Here is an 18,119-nt window from a genome sequence, read left to right as displayed (position 1 = left end):
AATGTCTGGAAGCTAGAATCTCACTGGCTTATCTTGGGTCGGTTGCCTATCCTTTTGATCCAGGTAGCTGGGTGGTGGTGGGAAACGTAATGTAAGAATAAGAATCATGACTGGCTGTGTCCATTCTTGAGCTGGTAAGACAGTTCAAAAGAGATCTGCTACATTGCTCAATTAGAATACTTTTTAGACTGAAGTCCTGTGAGTGATTATTGCTGGGTTATCCTCTTCCAGACATCTACTTCGCATTTCTTCCAGGCCAGGCTTACTTTAGTGGGTTTTACTTCTCTCCTGTAAGGATATGAAGATCACTTATTTTTAGTATAATACAGGTAGAAAAGAAAGAGTTCTTAAAAAGTGAATAAGAAGTAAGACCCCCCTAAGGGAAAACTTAATAATTCAGACTGTATTTTAGAATGCTGTTGCAGTAGGCTAGATGAGATATACAAGTTTACATTAAGGTAGAGGGAATGGAAAGAATGGAAAAGAAGAAATAGACCAAGATAGAATTAATAGAACATAGCAATTGAAGAGGTAGTATAAGGAGGAGGAGTTAAAAATGATTGATTTTTAGATTTTTTTCAAATGGGAGTGGAACGAGATAAGTAATTCAGTTTTAGACATTGTTTTAGTTTGCAGGGGCTGCTGTAACAGAGTACTGCAGACTGGGTGCTTAAGAGAAATTTATTTTCTCAATGTCTGGAGGCTGGAAGTTTGAGATAAAGGTGTTGGCAGGCCTGGTTTCTTCCGAGGCCTCTCTCCTTGGCTTTTAGATGATTGTCTTCTGTGTCTTCTTGTGGTCTTCTCTGTGTGTCTTCATGTAGTTTTCCCTCAATGTCCTAGGCTGCTCTTTTAAGGACGCTAGTCATACTGGGTTAGGGCCCACTCTGAGGACCTCATTTTAACTTAATTACCTCTTTGAAGATCCTGTCTCCGAATACAGTCACATTATGTATGCTGTAGGATAGGGCTTCAACACATGAATTACGGCGGGGGAGGGGGAATGCAATTCAGCCCATGATAGACATGAATTCTTGAAGGCTTGGAAGACTGAAGCATTCCCTGTACACTTATTTTTTATAACTTAACTTCATTATAATACCTTTTTTTTTTTTTTTTTTTTTTTTTGAGACGGAGTTTAGCTCTTGTTGCCCAGGCTGGAGTGCAGTGGCGCGATCTTGGCTCATGGCAACCTCTGCCTCCTGGGTTCAAGCGATTCTCCCGCCTCAGCCTCCTGAGTAGCTGGGATTACAGGCACGCACCACCACAGCTGGCTAATTTTGTATTTTTAGTAGAGACAGGGTTTCTCCATGTTGGTCAGACTGGTCTTGAACTCCTGACCTCATGTGATCCACCCGCCTCGGCCTCCCAAAATGCTGGATTACAGGTGTGAGCCATCGTACCTAGCTGTAATATCCTTTTTACTTTCCTGTCTCTCTTCTTCCCTTCTGTCACCTCTTAATGTATTCTGTAAAGATGGAGTCAGGTTAATAAAGTATAATTTATACACAAATTTACACTGTGTAGGGTGCAGTTCTGTTCTAACACTTTTGAAATAGAATATTGGAGATTCTGTGTCTTTTTTGATTACTTCCCCATTTACCAACTATCAGGTACATGTCTACTATGTATCTAGGACCTGTGCAACAATGTTTTCTGCATGTTTCATTTTTTCATTCCAAGTCTTGAAAAGTGCCAAGAGGCATTTCTATTGAATGGAACAGTTTGAAGACCATTGATGTAGAGTAGTTTTCAAAGCTTTGTCCCAGGACCCCTTTACACTCTTAAAATTGAGGACCCAAAAGACTTTTGTTTATGTGGGTTGTATATATAAAGATAGATATTTACCATATTAGAAATGAAAAATGACCACAAATTATTTAGAATATTTAAAAGTAACAATGAACAATATATGTTAATAAAAATAACTTTCTCTGGATTATTATAAGACAATTGGATTCTCATCTCTGCCTTTGCAGTAACTTTGTTAAATGTTTTGGTTAGTGTATATAAAAATTTGGCATCACACAGATATATAGCTTGAAAAGGGATATTTTCAGATATTTGTATGTTCTTTGATATTATGTCAAAACTTGACAAGTGGTAGTTTCTTAATGTCGTATCTGAAAACATGTCAATCACCTTAAAAAATTAAATTAACTGTTAAAATCCATTGGTCTGATAGTGTAGGATAGAGAGTCCAGAAATAGATCCACACATACATGGACAGTTGATTTTTGGACAGAAGTGCAAAAGCAATTACATAAAATATAAAGGATAAAGTATAGTTTTTCAACAAATGGCGCTGGAATAGTTGAATAGCTGTAGGCAAAAAAAAAAAAAAAAAAAAAGAACTTTGAGCTATAGCTTGTGCCATATACCAAAATTAACTCAAAGGGATGTTAGACCTCAGTGAAAAACCTAAAACTATGAAACTTCTAGGAGAAAATATAGGAGAAATTCTTTGTAATCTTGGGTTAGACCAAGATTTCTTAGGTATGACTCCAAAAGCACGATCCATAAAAGAAGTGGATAAATCCGATGGCATCAAAATTCAGAATTTCTTTCAAAATTAAAAAGACATTGTTAACAGAATGAAGACAGGATACAGAAAATGTATCTTATAAGGGGCTTGGAGTATATTAAAAAACTCTCAGAACTCAGTAATAGGAAAACAAATAACTCAGTTTTAAAAATGGTCCAAAGATTTGTATAGACACTTCACTAAAATATATATGTACATGACTATTCAGCATATGAAAAGATGCTAAGCATCATTAGTCAAAACTATAATGAGATAGGACTTCACACCTACTAGGATGGCTATAATCAGAAAGAACAGGTAAGTGTTGGTGAGCATTGTAGAAAAATTGGAACCTTCATTTGTTACTGGTAGGATTGTAAGATAGTGTGACTGATTTTGGTAATTCCTCAAAAAGATAAACTGAATAACCATATGACCCAGAAATTTCATTTCTCAGTGTATACCGAAGAGAATTCAAAAAATATATTCACACAAAAACCTGTATATGAGTGTTCATAGCAATATTATTTATAATAGCCAAATAGAAACAACCCAATGCCCATCAACTGGTGAGTGGATAAATGTGGTCCATTTGTAAAATGGAATATTACCCAGCAATACAGAGGAATGAAGTACTGATGCATGGTACAACTTGGATGAATCTCATAAACATTAGACTAAGTGAGATAAGTCAGTCACGAAAGAACATATTTTCTATGATTCTATTTGTGTGAAATGTCCAGAATAGGCAAATCTATACGTAGAGAGATTAGTGGTTGCCTGGAATTGGGGAGAGCAGATGGAGTAGGAAGTATCCACTAATAGTTACAGGGTTTCCTTTTGGGATGATGATGATGTTCTAAAAGATTATGGTGATGGTTGCGTAACTCTGTAAATATACTTAAAACAATTGAACTCTTTAAGTTGGTGAACTTTATGACATAAGTTATATCTCAATAAAATTGTTAATTAAAACTACTGTGAGATACCATTACATACCTATTAGGGTAGCTAAGATGATAATAGAAATGATTGACCATACCAAGTGTTTGTAAGGATGTAGAGCAGTTGGAATTTTCATATACTGCTGGTGGGAATGTAAAGTGGTACACCACTTCTTCTGGGGAGCAGAAAACAACCTTCCAGGGTACAGGTAAGCCAAAGTTGATGGGCAGGTATGCAAAGGGAGTTGAGATATCACTGTGTGTACCTGTACAAGTCCTGGAGTGTGTTGGGTCCTCATCAGCAGGGCTGTATGAAGGTGGTCACTGAAACAAAACTGCTGATGGTGTGGCAGGAGCTAGAAAACACCCCTTTCTTCTTTGATATCCCTCCAGCACCCTCCACTGGCAGAGTTTAACTGCCCCTCGCAAAAAAACAAAAAAAAACAAGCTTAGTGTACTTATCACTGAACAGGGACTGAAAGGGAGAATTTGGAGTTGAGAAGGGGATACATGGATAACTAGCTCATTACTGCTGAAATTGTTGGAATCATCGCCTGTGCTGCTGAAGCTTGATGTTGCCCACTGCTACTGGCAGAATCTCCACCATGACTTATGCATCTGTTAGCAGGAGTCTGCAGTACCTGCCATTAGCTGCAACTGCTGGTTTTTAGAAACAGAAGTAGAAAATGGTTTCACTGTTTCCCTGCTTCTTTTTTATTTTTATTTTTGAGATGGAGTTTCGCTCTTGTTGCCCACGCTGGAGTACAATGGTGCAATCTTGGTTCACGGCAACTTTTGCCTCCCAGGTTCAAGCGATTCTCCTGCCTCAGCCTCCTGAGTAGCTGGGATTAGAGGCGCATGCCACCACGCCAGGCTAATTTTGTATTTTTAGTAGAGACGGGGTTTCACCATGTTGGCCAGGCTGGTCTCGAACTCCTGACCTCAGGTGATCCACCTGCCTTGGCCTCCCAAATTGTGAGATTACAGGTGTGAGCCACTGCACCCAGCCTCCCTGCTTCTTATCTCACAGAAGTGCTTGTCATTGACAGACTCTTAACTTAAGCCTAGCTGGCAAGGAGGCTAGAAAGTGCAGTTTTCAGGCTTCCAGGACCAACAGTACAGGTGAATTTTTAATTTAGTAACGATAGTAATCTGGTGAGCTAAAATAAGTAAACTTTGGGGTACATAGAGAATTGGAATTTTTAAACTGTGTTTGCAAGACCTAATTCCCAAACCTACATATTTCATTTATGGGTATACTCTGACCGCCAAAAAGGAAATATTTTTTGTAAAATTTGAGCAGTTAAACATTTTTTTCTGCCTGTAATTGTAAAAATAGCAATGAAACACTAGATACTTGGGGACAGGAAAGGAGGAAAAATTGCCCATGTTCTCATCTAACCAGTTACAGTGCCTATCATTTTTTGCATTTTCTCCTTTAGGCTATGGTGTTTTTACCTAGTTGGAAGTAAGGAAGTGTGGTCATTTAAAAATGTTATATCTCTTTGTATATTAGCAAATTGTGTGTGTGTGTGTGTGTGTGTGTGTGTGTGTGTGTATATATATATATATTTTTTTTTTTTTTTTTTTTTTTTTTTTGAGATGGAGTTTTGCTCTGTTTCCCAGGCTGGAATGCAGTCGCGCAATTTCGGTTCACTGCAACCTCTGCCTCCTGGGTTCAAATGATTCTTGTATCTCAGCCTCCTGAGTAGCTGGGATTAAAGGTGCATGCTGCCATGCCTGGCTAGTTTTTGTATTTTTAGTAGAGACAGGGGTTTTGCCATGTTGGCCAGGCTGGTTTTGAACTCCTGGACTCAAGTGATCCATCCTGCCAAAGTGCTGGGATTACAGGCATGAGCCACTGCACCCGGCCTTATATTTGCTATTTTTTTTTTTTTTTTTTGAGACTGAGTCTCGCTCTGTCGCCCAGGCTGGAGTGCTGTGGCCGGATCTCAGCTCACTGCAAGCTCCGCCTCCCGGGTTCCCGCCATTCTCCTGCCTCAGCCTCCCGAGTAGCTGGGACTACAGGCGCCCGCCACCTCGCCCGGCTAGTTTTTTGTATTTTTTAGTAGAGACAGAGTTTCACCGTGTTAGCCAGGATGGTCTCGATCTCCTGACCTCGTGATCCGCCTGTCTCGGCCTCCCAAAGTGCTGGGATTACAGGCTTGAGCCACCGCGCCCGGCCTATATTTGCTATTTTTAAGGGACTGTATACATTCCATATAGTGAATGTGCACCATTTATATAGCTGCTTCCCTATTTTGGGATATATAGGTTATCTGCAGACATTTTGAGTAATATTTTTAATATATTTTCAAAATTGTCTACTACAATTGTAGCTACCAATTGTAAAAATTTTATTGATAATTACATATTAAAAATTCCTTGTTTACTTCAGGCCGATGAACAAGGTCAACATTAACCATTATATGTGGCATACTGCCATGCTTATTACTTGAGACCGTCACTAGGACAGTTACTGCTGTTATTGAGACTGTCATTATGACAGTTACTACTGTTACTACTTAGAGTAACATTATGAGACTGAGTGAAGAGAGATGAATGTGGAAATGAAAACTTAAGACAAAAGAAACTCTTAAAGGAAGGGTCCAGGGGAAGAAAAAGAGGGCTCCCTGCTTCTAGTGAGCAAAGGCAGCAGCCTACCTTCCACAGCCCTTTGTATTTATTGGGTAGAAAGAGCAGAGGGGAGGTGGTAACAATTGGTCAGCCGCTTAATTGATCACAGGTTCATATTATTACTAACAGGCTTCAGATGTACCTAATCACAAGCAACACTGCGCTTGGGGCGTGACTGCCCTCAGCATTCCTTCTGGGTGGCATAGGCAGTTTGTCAGTTTGCCAACATTCTGCGTTTATGAGAACAGTTTGCTGTTTACCCTTTTTTTTTTTGAGACGGAGTCTCGCTCTGTGGCCCAGGCTGGAGTGCAGTGGCGCAATCTCGGCTCACTGCAAGCTCCGCCTCCCGGGTTCACGCCATTCTCCTGCCTCAGCTTCCCGAGTAGCTGGGACTACAGGCGCCCACAACCGCGCCCGGCTAATTTTTTGTATTTTTAGTAGAGACGGGGTTTCACCGTGGTCTCGATCTCCTGACCTTGTGATCCGCCCGCCTCGGCCTCCCAAAGTGCTGGGATTACAGGCGTGTAATCCCAGCCCGGGATTCCCGGCCTGCTGTTTACTCTTATAGCCTCCAGTGGTATACTGAGTTGATCACCACCCTCAATCTTTCGGCCTCCAACAGTTATCCAGTGGTATACTGAGTTGATCACCACCCTCAATCTTTCGGCCTCCAACAGTTATAAATCATGTTGATGGCTTATCCCTTGGTATGATATGATATGATATGATATGATAAAAATGCCACTTTATGTGATTTTTCCTTCCCAAAACCCATAGCCCCTAGTCTATTCATGAATCATGCAATTTCCAATAAAGGGACATTCTACAGTATACCTGACCAGTACTCCTTAAAATTGTCAAGGTCATCAGGAACAAGGAAAATCTGAGAGACTGCCTGAGTCCAGAGGAGCCCAGGGAGACATGACAACTAAATATATGTGGATCCTAGAACAGAAAAGGGACATTAGGTAAAGACTAAGGAAATCAGAATAAACCGTGGATTTGAGTTAATGACAATGTATCAATATTGGTTAAGTGTAACAGAAGTGTAACAAACCCTACTACTAAGACCTTAATAGTATGGGTATTGTGTGCTGGGTATATGGGAACTCTGTACTCTGTTCATATTTTCTGTAAATCTAAGACTGTTCTAAAAAGTGAAGTCTGCTAGTAATAAAAAATAATCCTTTGTATATTAAATTATCACTAATTTATCACCAGAAGGGAAGTGGAGAGATTTTGAAGTCTTACATCAAAGAATTTTCAAGATAGATAATTGCTTAAGAGTTATAACATGTACCCCAAAACTTAGAGTTTTATTTTTTTTCTTCGTACTAGGCACTTAGGATAAATTATTGAACTGTACTGTTGGCTAGAAAAACTTCGATGGAATGGGCTGACTTCCACAGTAGGCTCCAATTTGATAACCTCCTCTCATTGGTTATTGTTTTCTTTCTTTCTTTCTTTCTTTCTCATCTCCTGGGCAATCTCCATAAGAATTTGAAAGATTACTAAGGATTTGAAGTTTTTTTTAATTAAAAAAAAAAACACTGTTGTTTATTGAGCCAAGCTCTATGGTGGAATCTTTAAAAGGTATGTGTGTAAAGACATTAGGTATCAAACACAGCAACAAAAATTGCTACAGGATTAAATAGAAATATCCCTTTGAAAACCAGGAAGAGCTTTTCCATTTTGTTTCTAAGTTGGTTTGCATTCATAACAAGCAAGATGCATTGATTTTACTTTGGCATGAGCAAGATTCATAATTTTACTGCATATGAGTCTGATGAGAGGGAGCCTCAGTCTGCCACAGAACCTACTTCGTGGTTTAAGTTTTAGTAAAGGACTTTAAGCTGAGCCCTGTGTAGACTTCACTCTCTTTTTGTAGCCTTGGCCTTGTTGCTCTGTTGAGATTTTGGGTGGTGGGATTGGAACTAGTATACAAAACAGGCTGTTCTTTTTTTGACTTTGTATGTTTGTAATAGTCGTCCTTGCTTCATGTTTTTGCAAAGCTGCTAGGATTCTGTATAAAATAGGATCAGCTAAGTTACGTCGTAGTCACAAACTACCCTAAACCTCAGGAGCTTAAAGCATCAAAAGGTTAATCACTTCTTGGCCAGGCACATTGGCTCACACCTATAATACTGGCAGTTTGGGAGGCCAAAGCCAGAGGATTGCTTGAGCCCAGGAGTTCGAGACCAGCCTGGGCAACGTAGTGATAGTGAGACCCTGTCTCTACAAAAAATAAAGAAAAATTTAGCTGGGCGTGGTGGTGTGCGTGTGCAGTCCCAGCTGGGAGGCTGAGGCAGGAGGATCACTTGAACCCAGGAGTGCTTTTTGTTTGTGTCTTTTCGAGATGGAGTCTTGCTCCATTGCCCAGTCTTGAGTGCAGTGGTGTCATCTCGGTTTGCTGCAACCTCCGCCTCCCAGGTTCAAGCGATTTTCCTGCCTCTGCCTTGCGAGTAGCTGGTACTACAGGTGTGCACCACCGTGTTCTTTAGCAGAGATGGGGTTTCACCATGTTGGCCAGACTAGTGTCAAGCCCCTGATCACAAGCAATCTGCCCACCATGGCCTCCCAAAGTGTTGGGATTACAGGTGTGAGCCACCGTGCCCAGCCAGGAGTTTGAGGCTGCAGTGAACTATGGTTGTGCCATTGCACTCCAGCCTGAATGGCCTGGATGACAAAGCAAGTCTCTGTTTCTTAATTAAAAAGAAAAAAAAAGATTAATTTTCCAGTGTGGGTGGAGGGGGAAGCGCTTTTGCTAACTGTAGTCCCTGAGGAACCCAGCTTGATGGAAGCTCCATCCCTTACTGCATGCTTCCATACCCGTTGAGGCAGGGAAAATGCAGCGTGATGAATTGTGTTTATCGGCTCTCAAACACTTCTACCAAGAAGGGATACTTGTCATTGTACCTCATATTTCATTGACCAAAGTAAGTTACACGTCCATGTCTAATTTCAGAGGTGGCAGGGAAGTGCAGTTCCAGCATATGCCCAGAAAGTGGAAAGTGAGAAATATTTGGTGACCAATGCTGATGATTTCCAGTCCCTAACAACATCAGTTTTTGCCCGGTTGGATGAAAAACGTGCTTATTGGGTATACACTTCAATCTACAGTTTCATTAGATGACATTTTAGAGAGGGAACAAGTATTTTTTTTATGTCATCATTCTTTCTTATTTGTTCTTTCTTCCCACATGTTTGTGTAGACACTACTGTAGAAGGCCTTTCTGTTTCATTTTTCAAGTTAAAGTATAATTTACAGTAAAATTTACCTTATTTAATACCTATTTTGACAAATACATGCAGTCATATAGCCAGCACAGTCAAGATATAGAATAGTTCCATTACCCCCCTCCTCGCAAATATCTTTTACCCTTTTATGGTCAAATTTATCCCCATTTCCAGCCCCTGGCAACTACTGATCTGTTTTGCCTTTTCCAGAATGTCATAAATAGAACCATATAGTATATAGTCTTTTGAGTCTGATTTCTTTAACTTAATATAATGTTTGAGGGTTATCCACATCATTGTTGCTTGTATCACTAGTTCATTTCTTTGTATTGCTTAGTGTTTTATTGTAGGGATGTACCACAGTTTATCTGTTACCCAGTTGTGGAATTCTTGAGTTGATTGTTTCTAGTTTTGGGGAATTAAGGATGAAACCATTATACATACTCACATAGGTTTTTGTGTGAACATAAGTTTTCATTTTGTCAGGTTAAGTGTAAGTAGGATTTCTGGATTGTATGGTAAGGGTGTTTTTATTTTCATTTCTTTGCCCTTTCAATAGCATTGGGGGTATCTTACTGTGAATTTTTTTTTTTTTTTGAGACAGGATCTTGCTTATCACCCAGGCTGGAGTGCAGTGGTGCAGTCATAGCTTACTACAGCCTCCAGCTCCTGCCTTAGCCTCCTGAGTAGCTAGGACTACAAGCAGGCGCCATCATACCCTGCTAATTTTTAAATTTTATTGTAGATATCTGGGTCACTCTATGTTTCCCAGGCTGGTCTTGAACTCCTGGGCTCAGATGATCCTCTTGCCTCAGCCTCCCAAAGTGCTGGGATTACAAGCGTGAGCTACCATACCTGGCATTACTGTGATTTTTATTTAAAAATTTGATTGTGGTAAAGTATATGTAATAAAATATACTATTTTAACTATTTTTGAGTATATACTTCAGTGGCATTAAATACACCTTGTTGTGCAGCCATCACCATCTTCTTGTGATTTAAATTTGCATTTCTTGAATGACTTTAACATTAAAAATTTTTTATTCCTCTTTTGGTGAGTGTGTTCAGATCTTTTGCTGATTTTTTTTTTAAACCATTTTCTTTCTTTCTTTCTTTTTTTTGTTTTTTTTTTTTTTGTTTTTTTACCTAGCCCAGCACGAAGATGATTTTTTTTTTTTTTTAGTTTTCTTATTGTTGAGACCTTGATTAGCAAACTGAACAAAGAACTTGAACAGATAATTCACAGAGAGAGAACTTGGTAAACTGTGGAAATGTTCAGGTTGGCAGTAATAAAACTACTTTTTAATTAGGTGTACTACCTGTTTATGTTTTATCTTTATATTTCAGTAATATATGTTTTATTGGAGGGAGCAGTCTACTGTGCGAGTGGGAGAATATGATGAAGTTGGAGGAGCGGATAAATAGAGTATTGACATTATGGGAAAAAAACATTCAAGATAACCTGATTGCTTGATGAAGGTAGTTGGGAAGAAGCATGATACGGTCAAAAGGAGAGTACTTTTGGAATTGGGAGCTAGTTTTTAATCCTCATTTGGTGCTTGCTTGATAATTACTTGGTTCTCAGTAACTGAAATAGAATTAGCTATTCTTAGATTTCCAGCCAGTTTTCTGAAAGTGTGACAATTCAGTAATATCCTAGATCTCTTGCATACTGCCTTCTCCTTAGTCTTGTGTGGCCTTAGGTGTGTTATGTTACCCTGCCCCTTTCAACCTCAGTTTCCCAAACTGGGATTGGTATTGTGAGGAGTAAATGATGGAATACATTCAGAGCACTTAGAACTGTGTGTAGAGATGGTAGGTGTATTAGTCTGTTTTCATGCTGCTGATAAAGACATACCTGGGACTGGGCAATTTACAAAAGAAACAGATTTATAATGTACTTACAGTTCCATGTGCCTGGGGAAGCCTCACAATCATGGTGGAAGGCAAGGAGGAGCAAGTCACTTAATAGGGATGGTAGCTGGCAAAAAGAGAGAACTTGTGCGGGGGAACTCCTGGTTTTCAAACCATCAGATCTCGTGAGACTTACTCACTATCACGAGAACAGCACTGCAAAGACTTGCCCCCATGATTCAATTACCTCCCACCAGGTCTCTCCTACAACACGTGGGAATTCAAGATGAGATTTCAGTGGGGACATAGCCAAACCATATCAGTAGGTAATGAAATAAAGGGTAGTTCCTAACTGATGTCAAAGTAACAAATGAATGTTGTGCTTTTTTATACTTTTTTTTTTTTCGAGGCAGTGGTTAGTCTTTTAAAACGCCTTCATTAAAGTTTCTAGTACATTATACCAAATAGAAGTTAAAAGACATGCAAGTAGCTGCTGGCTGGCATCTATAGTCACAGCTATTCAGGAGGCTGAGACAAGATGATTACTTTAGGCCAGGAGTTTGAGACCATCCTGGGCAACATAGTGAGACTCCATCTCCTAAAAAAATTAGCCAAATGTGGTGGTGTGCTCCCGTAATGTCCACTCCCCACAGAGATTTTAAAATAGCAATTTTTATTGCTGCCAATGTGAGTAGGCCAAAAAAAAAAAAAAAAAAAAGAGAGACATAGAGACATTTGATGGAAGACATTTCATCTTCATTTGATGGAAGATCAAATGCCAGTTAATTACTTAAAATTAATTTTGAAAATATGAAAACATCATTTTGGATTTTGATGTTTTCTGTTCCATAATTTTCCTTTTCCTTATATTCCTTTTTCTCCTAAGACCCAATTGAGGGGGGAGAAAACCCACAGCATCTTAAAGATCTTTATTCTTTTATCATGTCTGTGTACTATTGTTAGTGGATATAATGCTTTATGAAATGTGATCATTTCAGTAGTTTTGTAAAATATGTTTTGACTTAAAAGTATGTAGCAATAGTGATCGTTAATCCATTCATTAGAATTTTTTGTACTTCATTATACAATTGACTCTATGCGAAAATAGATACTCGGGAGATTTTAAAGAGTTATTAATACTGCTTGGAAATAATGATATGTTAGAATTCCCTTCAGGATTTTTTTCCCTACTTGAGACCTAACCTGTCATTGTTTTCATATAATCAAATTAAAGTAACACATGGATTAATGCACTTGTTCTTCTTCTTGACAAACTCCTTGAAGAACAATTTTGGAAGTATTTATTAATTTGCTTTAAAATAACAGCACTCATTGTGTGTTAATATAAATACTATTTTTCATGAAAATAACTATTCCAGACCCCCAAAATTGATGAGGAAAGTGGATTTGTTTTATATTTGCCAATCTCTTTAATACCTAGTTTAATAAGAAGCAGCTGGGTCTTTTCATCTCTAGTGCATTCATTCTGTTGTCTCATATAGCCTCTAGAAAATACCACTGCAAACTGGCAAGACAATAAGTGAAAAAGAAGTCTTAGGAGCTGGGCATGGTGGCTCATGCCTGCAATCCTAGTGCTTTGGGAGCTGAGATGGGAGGATTGCTTGAGGCCAGGAGTTGGAGGTTACAGTGAGCTATGATGGTGTCACTGCACTCCAGCCTGGGTGACACAGCAAGACCCTGTCTCTTAAAAAAAAAAAACTTAAGTGTTACTAGGATAGTAGTTGTGTCTTTGCATTCTCTGAGTGAGAGACTTGGGATCCCAGTTCTCTCCTCTAGGCCAAGCAGAGCCCTGGGGCTTGATTTTAGAGTTGTTGGGTTTGCTTAGTATGTTGTTTCTTGGTTTGTCATTCAGAAGGACAGCGGTCTTCTGAAAAATCAGTGCTCTAATTCATGTGTATGTCTGCATACTTCTGAGTGGAGATCCGTGTCTCTCTCCCTACTCCACCTGCCCTGTTCCACCATTCGCTAGCTGGCCATCCACTTGGAGTGAGCAGTGCTTCCTGTGGGTGAGTGTACCCTGGAGTTTGCCATTGCTTTGGTCCCGACCACAGCTTTCTCAGGCCACGCAGGGCTAAGTTGCCTAGGTGGCAGTGTTTTGTATTATGAAATGAGCTCACCATGTGACCAGTTCTGTACTGTGGATATCACTCCACCTGTTGTCCTTGCATCTCACAGGCAGCAGCGTGCCAACAGGACTATCTTTACCATACCCCAGGCCGTAGTCAATGGCCTACCAGTCACGATGTTCCTGGAGGGCAGCGTCCCATGGGTGGGACACCCTTTGCCATGCTGTGGCTGCTATACCCTACTTCCTGCTTGCACAGCCATCCGAGTGTGGGCTAGGGAGCCCAGATCCTATGCCTGGGATCTGTATATCCACACTTGCACCCACCCTCCCTGGTAGATCCTACAGGAGTAGCACATGCCAGTCTCAAAGGTTAATCCACAGTGGTGGTGTGAATGGCTGGATGTGGGTTCAGCTTCTACATAGATAACTGGTTATTGTAGAACTGATCTACACCTGCGGCTGCTGTGACTCTGGTGATTCTAGGTAACCTAGATCAATCACATTTTCCCCCCACCCCTGCCATGGCCCTGTCACTCTTAGGTGGCTGTTATAGTGCCTGCTGAGGCGACCACTGTGACCAAGAATCTTAGTAATAGGGAATCTCAATTTGGTTCTGCAGAGAGAGCCTGATAAATTAATATCCTATCTAAGGAACGCAGCAGGCGCACAAATTACCCACTCCCAACCCTGGAAGATAATGATTAAAACAACATGGAACTCTTTCAAGGCCCTGTAGTTGGAAAGAGTCCACTTTAAATCCTTTAAAGAGAATCTGTTGCAGGGCAAGCCTGGTGCTGGCAGCCACGGTAATCCCACTTTCAGTGTGGTGTGCTGAATTTGTGGCCATTAAAATGCTTGTTCTTGGATCTTAGGTGCTGCCGGGGTCCATTGCAAGAAAGTCCATGCCTCTTGCCTTTTGGTACCTTCCAGGCTCTTGCCTGAGTTTCCCTGGAGCTGAAGTGTGCACTTGAAGAAAATTAGTGTTCAAAGTAGTGTGGGCTGCCTGGATACTGCTGGTGGGAATCATGGAATGGGAGTGTGGTTCTATTTTGTTTGTGTCAAAACTTTGAGGAAGCTGATTAAGCAGGGCAGTTGGGGCATTAGTATTGCACCGCTAGGACTCAAATTCTGGGCCGGTAGTAAGACTGATCAGAGTGAAAGCTTTTGCCAAGGATGTTTTCGTTAACCAAGGATGAAGGTGAAAGTAGGAAGTTTAAAGAAGTTCAGGTCCTGTGTAGTTACGAACATAAATGTGATGTTGACCACTGCATTAATGCCCATGACCCACTAGCAGCTTCCAGGAAACCCTTTGGGTTGTGGTAGGGGAAAGGTCTGTGTTCAAAGCTGAATCTGAAAGGCAGCAGCAGTAGGGATGGCATAATTCTACTCAACATGAGCAACCTTACCTGCTTCCAGCACAGACAGGATTGTCCCATTGATAGTTGTTCTGTGGATGGGGGTGCATGGCTTTTCTACTCGATGAAGAGATTTGACTGGTAGTTAATCGATAACCAGGAAGACTAGCATGCTAACCAGTTAGGCGAGCATTCAGCATCCCCCAATTCAGACAAATGACATTCAGCCATCTGAGATTGAGCAGTTAGACTCTGGATCGCCCAACTGGTTAGCACACTAGTCTCCTTGGTTATCTAGTCACCAGACGGATCTCTCCACCAGCCTAGAAAAGGCATGCACCCCCACCCACAGAAGAGTAGCCACAGGTCTGTGATGCTCTTAAATGCCTGGAACCACGCACCACACTGCTCTCAGCATGTGCTCATTTGAATCCGATGGGTGCCAGAGACCCATTAAGTCCATTAGTGATGCGGATCGGGATTGTAGTAATTCCTTGTTAAGGAAGAATTCCCCGTGAGAGAGCAGGCCGAAAGTATGCATTAAGTTTCTGCTGATTCTCCCTCGATAGGCCACTAGGGATTGGCTCTTGGCCCTGACGCATAGCTGAGAACAGTCTAAAATAAAAGTTATAGCCAGGGTTCCCTAAGTGGACCCTGGTAGGAGCTTTAGAGCGAGAGTGCGAAGGATCAGTAGCGGTTTCTCCACCGTCGTGCTGCTTCGGGGCCACTCCAGGCAGGAGGACAGGCAAATGTGCCCCTAGAGCCTCGTAATGCTGGGCATGAGGGGTAAGGCTGCGGTCCAAGGACCCCTTAGCACTGGACTCCTGTGCCTTCTGCTTAAGGTGGCTTCCGGCTCATCTCTCTGTGGCCTGGTGCCTTTGTGGCTTTGGGGTATCCCCTCCCCCAACCAGTCCTTGAAGTCTGTGTGTGTGTTTCTGTGTCTGTCTACTTCACACTCTTGTGGGGTGGGACGACATGAAAAGCATGTCTTCTAACTGCTGTTACTGTGGTGAGTCCTCAGATGTGTTTTGTGGAGTTTAGGCTGTTAGGACTTTAAACCATTAAATTGTTAAGACTGGAGGCCAGGTGCCGTGGCTTACGCCTGTAATCCCAGCACTTTGGGAGGCCGAGGCGGGTGGATCATGAGGTCAGGAGATTGAGACCATCCTGGCTAACACGACGAAACCCCGTCTCTACTAAAAAATACAAACAATTAGCTGGGTGCAATCGTGAGCGCCTATAATCCCAGCTACTCCGAGGCAGGAGAATGGCGTGAACCCGGGAAGTGGAGCTTGCACTGAGCTCCATTGCACTCCATTGAGATTGTGCCATTGCACTCCAGCCTGGGTGACAGAGCGAGACTCCGTCTCAAAAAAAAAAAAAAAAGACTGGAGTTTAAAACTGTTAGGATGCCAATGGCGACCTGATTTTACATATTTCTATTATTTGTTGTGGAGAGTGCAGTTTTAAATAAAATCATCTGTTCCTGTTATTTTCAACTTTGGTTTATTTAAAAGCTGTCATACAAAGGAACAACTTTTAATACATTATTTAGGAAGTTTTTTCGTTTTAAATATACACTTGAATCACAACTTAATCACAACTTTCAGTTCTCCATGCTATTAATGTTTTGTCAAGTGATAGATTCTTGCTTTAATGTCCAATATTTTGGTTTATGCTTGTCTCTTGTTTTTTTAAAAAAGTTATAAGCAAAGGAAATTCAATTTTCCTTTTTCATTGACAGACATATGTAGAGTGTGTCGGTCGGAAGGAACACCTGAGAAACCACTTTATCATCCTTGTGTATGTACTGGCAGTATTAAGTTTATCCATCAAGAATGGTAAGTCATACTTTTAGAAAGTTGTATAAGTCGGAGCTTCAGTTTTGTCATGTATACAGTAACAAGGATCATTTCAATGTACTTTCTCTGTAATTATTTTTAAAATTTTATTGTATTGTCCCGAGCACAGGAAACTAAAAAAGCCCTTTTATTGTAAAATTTCAAAAATTTGGAAAAGAAATTATCCATTAATTCTTAATACCATGGCTGTTATTTTGGTGTATCCCCTTCCAGGTACACGTGATTACCCATTGTTATTTCTACCCTGGAGAGCTTATTTTGTTCTCCGAAAGTGTTATGATTTTCTAGTTTTGCTTGGCATAATAGTAGCTTACATTTATGAATAACTTTTTGCCAAGAACTATTCTTAGTGTTTTGTACATTTCAACTTACTTAATTCTTATAAGAAAACTGTGATGAGGTAGAGTGTTATTATTATGCAGATGAGGAAACTGAAGCATAGGAACGTTAGATAACTTGTCCTAGGCCACATAGCCAGCCAGTTAGTGGCAGAACCAGAATGCAGACCTAGCTACCAGGTACCAGTATTATCAGACCAGGATTAAAACTGATGTTGATGCTTGGAGATTCTTTCATATTCATTTTGCTTTGAGGAAATCACAGTTTTGATTAATTGAACCTTTTTTAATGGTAGAAAAATGTATTGTTTTTATGTCTAGCTGTTGTAGTTTTTTATTTTTAGAAGGCGGTTACAAAAAGTTGAGTATTCTAAATTTGAAAATTTTGAAACTAAAAGCTCTGTGATATGTACATTTTTAATAAAAACAATGTTTTCAACAAAACTGTAGGTTTCTTTGTTGTAAACTCTGTACTTATGAATCTGTTTATAATTACAGCTTAGTTCAGTGGCTGAAACACAGTCGAAAAGAATACTGTGAATTATGCAAGCACAGATTTGCTTTTACACCAAGTAAGTTCTTTAGACCTTTTCACTGCATTTGTTTGGTTATCACTCATGGCATAAAGGTGTTTAGATCAGTTGACAGAGGAAGGGGGAAGAAGTGTTTAAGTACTTTAAAACAACTATTTTCAGTTTGATTGTCTTTGATAGTAATAGGAAATATTGATATTTTATTTAGGAAAATATTTTTAAAAACTGTATGCCCTCTTTTATCACACACATGTTTGAGATTTAATTTGTGGGTTTTTGTGTTTTTTTTTTTTGTCTTTAAACATTTTTTTACTTTTAATTATAGAAAAGTTCGAACACATGCAAAAATCTAACAAGTCCACGTGTACCCATCACTTAGTTTCAATCATAGCCAGTCTTGTTTTACACATGCTCTTGTTGCCTGCCTCTTTATCCTTTTATTTTTTCTCCATTATTTAAAAAATAATTCTACCATTTATAATTTCATCTGTACGTATTTCAGTATGTATCTCTAAAAGGTAAGGGTTCTTTTTCAAAAACGTAACTATAATACCGTTATCCACCTAGAAAAATTAATGATGCCTTGATTTCATCAGATACTCACTACTCTTCAAATTTGGACTATATTTTGAGTTAAAGTTGTGTAGGTTAGAATAATAGCCATAAAACTTAAAAAAATAAATAAATAGAGTTTGGGGGGGGGTCTCACTATATTGCCCAGGTTGGTCTTGAACTCCTGGCCTCAAGCA

At 40.0% G+C, this 18,119-nt stretch overlaps 1 protein-coding gene across 2 annotated transcripts in view; it reads left to right on the top strand.

Moving 5' to 3' along the window:
• The window catches only part of MARCHF6 (membrane associated ring-CH-type finger 6), an 86,845-nt gene that overhangs the window by 7,226 nt on the left and 61,500 nt on the right, over positions 1 to 18,119 (top strand). For both annotated transcript variants that reach the window (XM_011754328.2, XM_011754331.3), the window contains exons 2-3: positions 16,382 to 16,478; positions 17,336 to 17,409. In XM_011754328.2, coding sequence (XP_011752630.1) covers positions 16,382 to 16,478; positions 17,336 to 17,409 — 171 coding nt within the window. The remainder of the gene's footprint in view (positions 1 to 16,381; positions 16,479 to 17,335; positions 17,410 to 18,119) is intronic.

The sequence above is a fragment of the Macaca nemestrina genome, chromosome 6 (genome assembly GCF_043159975.1).
Source record: "Macaca nemestrina isolate mMacNem1 chromosome 6, mMacNem.hap1, whole genome shotgun sequence".
Lineage (NCBI taxonomy): Eukaryota > Metazoa > Chordata > Mammalia > Primates > Cercopithecidae > Macaca > Macaca nemestrina.
This window is presented reverse-complemented; position numbering and strand designations above follow the sequence as displayed.